At 32.9% G+C, this 11326-nt stretch overlaps 1 protein-coding gene across 1 annotated transcript; it reads left to right on the forward strand.

Moving 5' to 3' along the window:
• The first annotated feature begins 259 nt into the window (after window positions 1-259).
• Window positions 260-8523, forward strand: LOC107954064 (probable LRR receptor-like serine/threonine-protein kinase At3g47570). Its single transcript, XM_016889541.2, has 2 exons — window positions 260-953; window positions 8399-8523. The coding sequence occupies exons 1-2, from the start codon at window positions 260-262 to the stop codon at window positions 8521-8523; spliced, it is 819 nt and encodes a 272-aa protein (XP_016745030.2).
• The last annotated feature ends 2803 nt before the right edge of the window (window positions 8524-11326 follow it).

The raw sequence follows: 11326 nt of genomic DNA on the forward strand, positions 1-11326 counted from the left end.
CATCACAAGAATTATTAGTAGAGGCCTGGATTATTAGTGCGACTCTTCAAGTTGAGACTAAGTCTTCTATTAATTTAGGCTTTTCATTTTTTTCCGTATAACATGGTTGGACCCACAAAATTACGAGTCAATGGATGTCTTGCCTAAATCATTAGAATCAAAGTATTTAAAGATTATTGAACTAACATTTGAAAAGTGTTAAACAAACTGAGTTGTTTTTTTTCTCCTTATGATTTGCCTTACACCCATATCCAACTTTATGGCAAAACCAAGCTTCCTCCCTCTTATGTTTGCACTGCTGTCTGCAACGTTTGGAGTTATTTTGTCTGCAAAATATTCTAACATCAACATTGATCAATCGGTCCTTCTAGCACTGAAATTGGATATAACTCATGATCCTCACAACTTCTTGGCAACCAATTGGTCTATTTCTACCTCCGTTTGCAATTGGATTGGTGTCATCTGCGGATCCAAACAACATAGAATCACTGCTCTTGATTTATCGAGTATGGATCTTACTGGCACCATCCCATCTCAATTAGGAAATCTATCTTTCCTTGCTTGGCTCGACATTGGTGACAATAATTTTCATGGCTCTTTACCCATTGAGTTAGCAGATTTGCATCGGCTGGAATATTTGAACTTTGGTAACAACAACTTAGATGGAAAAATCCCATATTGGCTTGGTTACTTCGCTAAACTGCAAAGCTTGTATCTGTACGGTAACAACTTTGATGGTGTTATCCCATTTACTTTGGGCAATTTGTCAAAACTAGAAATGTTAAACTTGGGTAGGAATCAGATTTCCGGTAGAATTCCAAATAGTTTATTTAAGTGCAAAGAGCTGGAGTTTTTATCATTGTATAACAACTCCTTGGAGGGAAATGTGCCTACAGAAATTGAAAATTTGACTTTGCTCAATACTTTGTATCTTGATGGAAACTACTTCAAAGGTAAACAATTCTCAGTTATTGTTTCATTCATTTTTTTTATCTAATTTCTATGAATAATTGTTTTAAATATTGAAGCAGGACTTTAAAAAATAATCGCTAAGTTGAATGCCAGTAAAACGAAACTTAATCATAGACTATATAAATTATTTATTTATATCAATTGAGCCATTGACCAATTTAATTAGTGTTTAGGCCAACTTCTTAGATACGTTAAATAGCATATCCTACTTTAATAATATTCTTAAAAGAATAAGAGTCAGATTTTCAATGCAGCTCTTGATTTACCTTTAGTAGCAGGTAGGAACACATCTAAACCTCCACAACCCCATGTTTGGCGAATAACAAAGTGAGATATCTCGTTAACCTTGGTTTCTTCGTGAGAGATATGAATGAGCTAAAGCTAATGTGTGTGTTTTCCGTTGTAACAATTTTAGTTGAAAAGTCAAAGTTACTTTATGATTGGTTTAAGAGTTGTTTCCCTTACTGCTCGACATCCTGAGTAACCTTTATGCTAAAAATTGGCTTCTTCACTTTTGATGCATCATTTTTCTTTCCTTCTCAAATTTCATCATTCAAGACTTTATTTGTTTAAATTGATGGTGACCATTATTGGCATAAGTTCTAATCCTCCTCTTCTACAGCAATGCATTGTGTGATGTCTTTTCAAGTTCAGTGCTTGATAGACTTTTGGATGCTTATTTTTTTGTGTGTGTGATCTTTTTAGTGTTTTCTTTTTGCTTAGGGATTTGTAAATTTGAAGTTTTCTCATAATAATTAAATTATTTGGAGTTGTTATAGGTACTATCAAATTGAATGATATTTATATGTTTGAAAAAAAAAAAGCTCACTTATAATGCTCAACTAAGAGATTGGGGATGTACAAGAAAAATATTAGTAAATTTTAACATATTTAATTGTATGTTGAAGGTGAAATTGCACCCGCTATTGGAAACCTAATTTCTCTTGTTACAATTAATCTTTCTTATAACAACTTAACAGGTATAATATCATATTTCTTATCTTGTTTTGATACATTTATGCAAATCTCTTTTAGATCCTTAAGAATTTTCTTATATTATTAATTTGCTTTATAACCTTTTAGTTACACACTTGATACGTTAACTGTGTTGGCGTTAGAAAAATGTAGGAAATATTAGTAGAAGGAAAAAAAAATTCAATTAACTTGAATTACAAATTTGTTGAATTCAATGATCCAAACATGAATAATTTGAATATATATATAGTGAACTTAAATGAATCCATTCCAAAATTATTGAGAAATTCCAACGTGGTTTGATTGCTTCATTTAACTTTAAGGCTTATTTTTTATACCTTAAGAATTTCATTGGTGTTATACCATCTACTCTAGGCAATTTGTCAAAACTAAAAAAGTTGAGCTTATTTAACAATGATTTAAAAGGGGTGATTCCTATAACGATTGGAAACCTTTCAAACTTGGAAATCTTTTAGGTTCTATATCTTTTCGATCTTGATTATATTCTCCATTAGTAAAGTATTGATTAATAACTAACAATGTTTTCATTGTAGGCCAGCTTCAATCAGCAATATTTGATAACCTTTGCTAAGCTTGATTAGTAATTAAATTTCAAGTAGAATTCCAAATAGTTTAATCTAATGTAAGGAGTTGACATATTTAGCATTTTATGGTAACTCATTGGACGGAAGCATCCCTATGGAAATTGGAAATCTGACTAAGCTCCAATATTTGTTTCTTGGTTCCAACAACCTCCAAGGTAAACAATTATTGTTTTTATTTTATTCGCCTTTCTTATGTAATTTCTATAAACAATTGTTTTAAATATTGAAGTGTGAAACTAAACAATAACCATTAAATTCACTGCTAAGAAAGCGAAACTTATGGCTAAGTATAGTGTAATTATTTTTCATAACAAATCGAAATTGATCTTTACTTTGTCCAAGATCGAAAAACTTTCGCAGTCAATCACATTCGGGTTACCAATCAGGTAGCTGATACACTTACAAAAGCCTTATTTAAACTTGTTTTTGTTCATTAACTTTCCAAGTCAGGTGTTTTTCCACAACCCCAAATTGGAATGTGCGTGTTAGTTATATAAGTTTTGACCAAGTCTTAGTTAATTTTAAACTCTTTTTATATTTTGAATTTAATTTGAATTCTAAATAATTTTTTCCTTTTATTGATCTTGAATAATTGATATTTAGCTTAGTCTATTTTCTACTTGTATAAATAGGGTCACTTGTCAATAAATTTTGAGTACCTTTCTTCTCATTCTTTCAAAGCCTTATACTAGCGAACTCTTTTGACCATGGGCTAATATTAAAAAACCATTTTCCTACCCGTGACCAACCTATATCTCTCATTTCTTTAAAGGCCTCTTGATTTTCGAATTCAATGAGAAAATGTTTATTAGAGAGCTTTTTATCATAGATATTGACAACTCCTTTCTTCTCTAAAAATCTCCTGAACTTAAGCCAATCCAAGTCATAGAACTCTCCCATTACACTCCAATTCAATTTAGACATGATTTACACGATTTTATCTGTAGTCTCTCTTAATTTATTTTTTACTTGCCAATTTTTTTGTGGGGGTACATTATGGTTGGAGCCCAATAAACTTGAAATGTTTATATTGAATAATAAATATTTTTCTAGTTCCATACTTTTTCCAAGTTTACATTAAGCTTTTGAATCACTTGCTCATCTTCACACAGCTTTAATGCCCACGCTCTTCCCTTGTGTTAGAATTGTGTGACCCAAATTCTAAGAGATTGCTTGCAAGTCAAGTTAAACAAAAATATATTTTCTTTCTAGAAGATTTAGTATTTATTAGTATAATATATTTAGCATTTATTAGTATAGTTTATTTGACTTACTAATTTAGCCTATAAATAGGCTCCTTTACAATCTTAGAATTAGTAGAATTAGACCCATTAGATTAGAACTCATAACACATTCAGAGAATTTTGTGTTTACGTTTGAGGGTTCTTTGTTTTTCGGGTTTTCGGGGTTTAGTTTTTATCTCCATCTTTTGTACTTTTCATTCTTTTGCCATTATAGTAAAATTATCTTTGCCCGTGGTTTTTTATCCTCTTTTGAGGGGATTTTCCACGTTAAATTTATGTGTTCATCTTCTCAATTTCTTCTACTATTTTTACTTGTTCGTTGCTTAATCGGGACGATCCTAACAAGTGGTATCAGAGCTAGTTTAACTTTCATAGATCAGCCCAGTCAGAGATGGCAGCAACAATGTTTGAAATTGAGAAGTTCGATGGTGAGACAAATTTCAATCTGTGGCAAGTTCGGATGATGGCAATTCTAGTTCAAAATGGCTTGAAAAAGGTTGTTACAGGGAAAAAGCCTGAGAATCTAAATCAAACAGAATGGGAAGAGCTTGATGAAAAGGCCTTGTCTGCAATCCAGTTGTGCCTCGCGAATACAGTATTGCAGGAGGTATTGATGGAGAAGACCTCATTCGCCTTGTGGAAAAGGTTAGAAACTCTTTATGCGACTAAGTCTTTGGCTAACCGTTTAGTGTTGAAACAACGTCTATTATGTTTCGCATGAACGAAGGTGAGCTTCTTAAAGATCACATCAGTCAATTCATTACTCTTTTAAATGATTTAAAGAACGTTGAGGTTCATATTGACGATGAAGATCAAGCTATGCTATTATTGTGCTCTTTACCCTCTTCATACAAGTCTTTCAGGGAGACCCTGATTTATGGCAGAGACAAACTTTCGTTCGAAGATGTGAAGGGTCATTTATTGAGTAGAGACAAACTCGACAATGAGTTTGATTTGAATAGCAAAGCAGATAGACAAGCTTCCGTTTTGGTAGCATCAAAGAAACGAGACAAAAGGTGTCGCTATTGCAAAAAGTTAGGTCACGTCAAAGCAGATTGTTATAAACTGCGAAATAAAAGAGCTGCTGAGAGTAACGAGGAAGATGTAGCTGGTGCTAATTTGGTCGATGAAGGCGGTGATGATTTCTTGTTAGTGTCAACGAGCGATAACTCCAAGCTTACGTCTGAGTGGATCCTAGATTCAGGATGTTCTTTCCACATGTGTCCCAATAGAGAATGGTTCTCCACATAAAGTTCAGTTGAAGGTGGAGTTGTGCACATGGGAAACGATTCATCTAGTAAAATAATCGGTATTGGTACTGTTAAAATTAGGATACACGAGATGTCAGGTATGTACCTGATTTACGAAAGAATCTCATCTCCTTGAGTATTTTAGACTTGAAAGGATGCAGAATCAACATCGAGTCGAGCGACATTAAAGTATCTCGTGGAGCTCTCGTTTTGTTAAAAGGTAAAAGAACCGGCAGTCTTTATATTCTGGAAGGTTCTACAGTGACCGGTGAAATCGGACGTCCCTCGTCCGTTACGGAGTCAAAGTCAACTCATTTGAAGCGGAGGTAACTTGGTCATAGGAGGGAAAAAGGTATGACCGTTTCGTTGAAGAGAGGTTCTCTTTTGGATGCAGGTTTTGAAAAGTTAGGGCACTGTATTCGTGAAAATCAGACCCGGGTTAGTTTTGATTTGGCAGTGCACAAGTCGAAGGCTAGAAGTCTTCCAGCTTCTAAGCATAGATTCGACTCAGTTAATTCCCTGCATAGTTAAAGATAGGCCCGTGGCGGGTTTTGGCAAAGATGGCATTGAAAGAATTTGTGTCAAGGTGGAGATTGTTAGAATTGTGTGACCAAAATTCTAAGAGATTGCTTGCAAGTCAAGTTAAACAAAAATATATTTTCTTTCTAGAAGATTTAGTATTTATTAGTATAATATATTTAGCATTTATTAGTATAGTTTATTTGACTTACTAATTTAGCCTATAAATAGGCTCCTTTACAATCTTAGAATTAGTGTGACACCCATTAGATTAGAACTCATAACACATTCAGAGAATTTTGTGTTTACGTTTGAGGGTTCTTTGTTTTTCGGGTTTTCGGGGTTTAGTTTTTATCTCCATCTTTTGTACTCTTCATTCTTTTGCCATTACAGTAAAATTATCTTTGCCCGTGGTTTTTTATCCTCTTTTGAGGGGATTTTCTACGTTAAATTTGTGTGTTCATCTTCTCAATTTCTTCTACTATTTTTACTTGTTCGTTGCTTAATCGGGACGATCCTAACACCTTGTTTGGCCGCTTCTCTTGTAATCACCTTGCTACTCTTTTCAAGGTCACCATCTCATAAGGATCCCTTTTTAGCCTTTAAGTCTTCAGATTTTTCACTTTCACTCCCTTTTTTTCTTGGGTTTTTCGTGCTAATATAACAGAGCTAATTAGCTTAAGAGGAGTATCTAATCCTCCTCTACAACTATGAATTGTGATGTCTTCTCCAGTTCAGTTCTTGATAATTTTTTTGGATGCCTCAGTTCTTTTATTTTTGGGATCTCGATCTTATGGTGTTTTTTGATTTGGGATTTATAAGTTCAAGGGCTTTTTCATAATAATTGAAACTATTTGGAGCTCTCATTAATACTATCAAATAGAATGAAATTTACATGTTTAAAAAAGTAAAAAGAAAAGAAAACAGACGCCTATAGTGTTCAACAAAGAAATAGTATCTGCTAGAAAAATGTTTGTAAACTTTAACCTATTTAATTGTGTTTCAGGTAAAATTCCACACACTATTGGAAACGTGACTTCTCTTATTCAAATCGGTCTCTCTTGCAGCAACTTAATAGGTACACTATCATATTTCTTATTTTTTTTATGGGTAAATTTATGCAATCTCTTTTTAAACATGTTTAAATAATAATTAATTATAAATAAATGCTAAAGTACTAAAATCTAAACTCAAGCCTCTAAATCTTAAACTCTAAACATATGACATTAAACCCTTAAATCCAAGATATTAAATCCGAGAGTTATTATGATTTATTTAGAATAGTTACTATTAATGTTTAATCACATGTTTAAATAAAATTATTAGTATTTATTTACAGGTTCTCTATATATTTTGTTTAATTTAATGACAATATATCACGATATTGTTCACAGATGGTGTATGAAATTTATACATTTACAGTATATCAAATATTGTTTTAAATCATGATGTATCTAACCATTTGAACTACAAATTACTTAATTAAGATATTCAAAAGTTGAAGGTTAAACTTAAATAAATCAATCCCAAATGATTTAGACTCAATATATTTTACTTTTTTTTCAACTCAAACTGATAAAACCAAAATTGACTCGATTATTCTCCACAAATTTTCAATACTTTGTTTTTCTTGACAAAATATGGAACTCCTTAAAACCAAATGCAGGTATTGCACCCGCTTCATGGGCATTCGCTATGTTAACTCTACCAGATCCTGATACACTTTATATTTCATATGATTATATATCTCACTGTCATGTCTGTTAACAACCACCTGAAAGTTCCACGTAGAAAACACCCCTAAAAACAAAAACAATTTCAACTTCTATAGACGTTCTTGCTTGGAAATTGAAAAAGATGTTAGAGAATTAATGAAAATTGAAGAGAGAAGACTTAATCAGGATTAATAAGCAGCCTTCGGGGGTCTTTGTAGTTGGGAATATTTTTGTTTTTATCGCATGGGTCTCTTTTGTTCGGGGATTAATTTTAATTACACATTTCATATTTCAACTACTTTTTTTTTTGGATAAGTAATATTTTATTCATCCAAAAAGAAAAAAGCAAAGTTTGCTAAAAAAATACAAAATGCAACAAAAGCAACCAACATCTATATGTTACGGGAAGAATTTTTGAAGCAGAAAACCAAAAAGGAGGAAGGAGAGTAGCGAAACTGAGAGAAATCAGAGAAGAGAGGAAGAGATAAAACTATGCTATTTTTTATTAACTACCTTGCCCATCCTTGATTGGTGCTAAAAAGGGTGGATAATGACACAAATGACAACCTGGCAGTTTTACTGTTTTACTAAACGGCCATTTGCCCAAAACGAGTCGTTTCAGGCAGCGACCCAACCTACTCAATACGCACCATGTCATTAAAATTATAAAGATCAAAACGCTGTGTTTTTTTACAATTGAAATACTAATAACCGAAACTAACAGAAATTCAAATATTTAATTGTTGCTGATGTTTGGTTCCATAACAAATACCCCTCCCTTGGACCTAATCCTTGTCCTCAAGGATCAAAAAGTGGATACCTCTGCTAAAGATCATTCAAACTCTCCCAAGTCGAGTCTTCAAAAAAGGTGTCAGCTCATTCTACTAAGACCTTTGTAATGGCTTGATTTCTTTTCTTTACCAATCTCCTTTCAAGAACTCGTACCGGTTCATTCAAAAGAGTTCCATTTGATTCCTTAGTTTCCTCATAGAATGTTGTCTGTAGGGCTGAAGCCTCAAGTACATCAAGTCCCCTACATGAAACTCTTTATTAGATCTTCTTCTATTAGCCATCTACTTCATTCTCTCCTGAGCCCTCTTCAAATGAAACTTGAGCAGTTGTCTTGCTGCTTTTCTATGCTGGAGACTTCGATCCACTTTTGTTACCTGAGAAGAACCAGTTCAATAAGGCAACTAAAGTGGGGGATCCTGAGCATAAAGTGCCTCATAGGAAGTATATTTGATAGTTGAATGATGGGTAGTGTTATACCACCATTCTACTAGAGGTAGCCAAGAAACCCAATTAAAAGGCCTCTCACCTATCATACATCTCAAATCCCCTCCAAACACTTGTTCAAAATCTCAATTTGGCCATCTGTTTGAGGGTGGTAGGTAGTAGATAAATGGAGCTTAGTACCAAGATGTTTGAAGAGCTCCTGCCAAAATTGAGTGATGAACACTTTATCCTTGTTTGATACAACTGATTTAGGCACACCATGCTGTTTGTAAACCTGGTTCAGGTAATCTTGGGCCATTGTAAATGCAGTAAAGGGATGGGTCAAGGCTGTGAAGTGACCATATGTGGTCAGTCTTGTAACACCCCAATCCCATCTCCATCATTGAAGTTAGGTCTCAGAGTATTACGATAACAATTTAAACATTTAACATTACTATTTCATAATATTCAACTATAAAAAAATTTGATCAAATCACACTCCATTTATAACAAAAATATACTTACGGGTCTTAAACCAAGTTTACGGGGTCTTAAAAATAGTTTGGGAACAACCTGGGGTCAATTCGAAACAAAACAAGAAAATTAGAAAAAAAATTGAAAATTTTAAAAATAGGGGACACACGACCGTGTGTCACTGCCCAGACCATGTTGACATTCAAAGTCCAGACACACGGCCGTGTCCTAGCCTATTTATTCGCCCATGTGTACATTCGAATTAAGGTCACATGACCGTGTCGCAAGTCGTGTGACTGCCCATATGTGCATTCGATGTTGGGTCACACAACCATGTCGCAGACTGTTTTCGAAACTGTTTTGAGACACATGGCTGTGTCGCGGGTCGTATGTCAGGCCATGTGCAACCTACACTTATAGACAATAAGACATACGACCGTGTGGCAGCCTGTGCCCCAGGCCATGTGTACCATAATTTGCTCCTAAAACAAGGCAATCACCACACCTAACTTGGTTCATATGGCAAGCCTAAAACCATCCTCTAAATAATATCAATTGCACTTAAAAAACAACTCAAAACATGCCAATTTCACACAACCTAAGTGCCTAACCAGTGTGCCCTCATTGACACCACATTCAAATCATCAATTACAAGCCAAAATTTCATTGATCCTATACCTAACCAATATGTCATTCAAAGGCACCTCAAACAAGATCAAACATTTAACCAAATGAACTAATATAATTCATGACATTAACCTTCCATTTATGAACATACTCCATTCAAAAGCATCAAAACTTACATATCCATAAGCATACATAACCATATGTAATTGTTGGCTTTGAATAAAACATTTAGCAAAGTTTACAAAACATCATCTCTATACAAGTTACCATTTAATGAGAAATTTAAACATCAAAGTGACCATATCTAACCAAAATAACCTAGGTACATGCCAAGACACAAAAAGAAATACATCACCAATATTGAGTTCGATATTTGTAGTGGATGATGATTCGTTGAAAATAAGTAAGTACCTAACCTACATTCAAGGAAAGGTTCAAACATTAAGCAAAATCATTCATTCAAAGAATCACACTTACACCTACTAACCTAAATTTTACATTCCATAATATATAAGTTTATCTTTATGGAATTTACCATACTACTCAATAATTCATATTGTACATCTTCCATGATATCTTTCACATACCAATCTTCTTCAATGGATTTATTATACCTTGTCGATATGATTCATTCAATGAATGACACCCAGTGCCTAACGGTTAAACCGTAACTAAGTTTTGCGCCTAGCGCTAGTCGAATAAACCGACGATATTAAATGTGTATATATGTCCTACACTTCCAACATAAGATCAGATAATCTCAATTCCATCATATCATAACTAAGCTTCTTGCTTACCATCAACTTATTCAGTTCTATATACAACTCATAAATGTACAGATAAATCATTTATCCATAATCAACTATTTAAAGCTATTTTCTCAATCATTCAATTATTCTTCCATGGTCTATTTCATATAGAATTATCATATATATATATAAATATATAATTTCACACTTCCTCATTTCATAATTTAACCGTTGCATCAATGACTATAATTAATCCTTTAATCTATTCCATAACTATATCTATAACTCCATAATTCTTTTTTTAACTTCTAGTCAATTATATTTATATATTTGTAATTAGACATCAAAATAATAATCAATTTAATTTAATTAAATAAATAAACTTCAAGATTAAGGACTACAAACTTAGCTCAACAAATACAGTTGTAAAAACGAAGCCGACAATTTTTCCAATATCTTAGCTTCTCCTCGATCTAACTCTGACTGTCTCATTTCTTGATCTATATATAATAAGTTTATTCAATTAAGTCAATTTTGGCACTTATATAATCAAATTTACACAATTTAACTTTTTCATAAAAATTATAAAATTACCCTTAACATTTTATCCTTTTTGCAATTTAGTCCCTAAACCTAAAACTCACAATTTAAGCACAATTTAAGAAAACCCATGGTGGATGATTTTTACTTAGTTCCTAATCATTCCACTTTTAGCTAAATTTCACATTAAATCCCATGAATTTTACTCCTTTAACAAATTAATCTTTAAAATCATCAAAAATCACTTAACAAAATACTTATGTTTAACAACCAATACTTCAAATCCATCATTTAACTTAAAAATAATAAAGATTTATCAAATGAAAAAATCCAAAATCCTTAACAGTTTCAAAAACAAAGATACAAGTTAATTAGACCTAGTTGCAACAATTTCAAAAATATAAAAATGGCAAGAAACAAGTTTAAAAATCATACCATGCA

This window comes from Gossypium hirsutum, chromosome A11 (genome assembly GCF_007990345.1).
Source record: "Gossypium hirsutum isolate 1008001.06 chromosome A11, Gossypium_hirsutum_v2.1, whole genome shotgun sequence".
In the NCBI taxonomy this organism is placed as follows: domain Eukaryota; kingdom Viridiplantae; phylum Streptophyta; class Magnoliopsida; order Malvales; family Malvaceae; genus Gossypium; species Gossypium hirsutum.

Bases quoted from the DNA above. Each gene is read 5' to 3' on its own strand.
- LOC107954064 (XM_016889541.2), top strand. From the start codon at position 260: ATGGCAAAACCAAGCTTCCTCCCTCTTATGTTTGCACTGCTGTCTGCA. The intron at 954-8,398 runs GTAAACAATTCT...AAACTTGAGCAG, and splicing joins TGATGGAAACTACTTCAAAG to TTGTCTTGCTGCTTTTCTAT.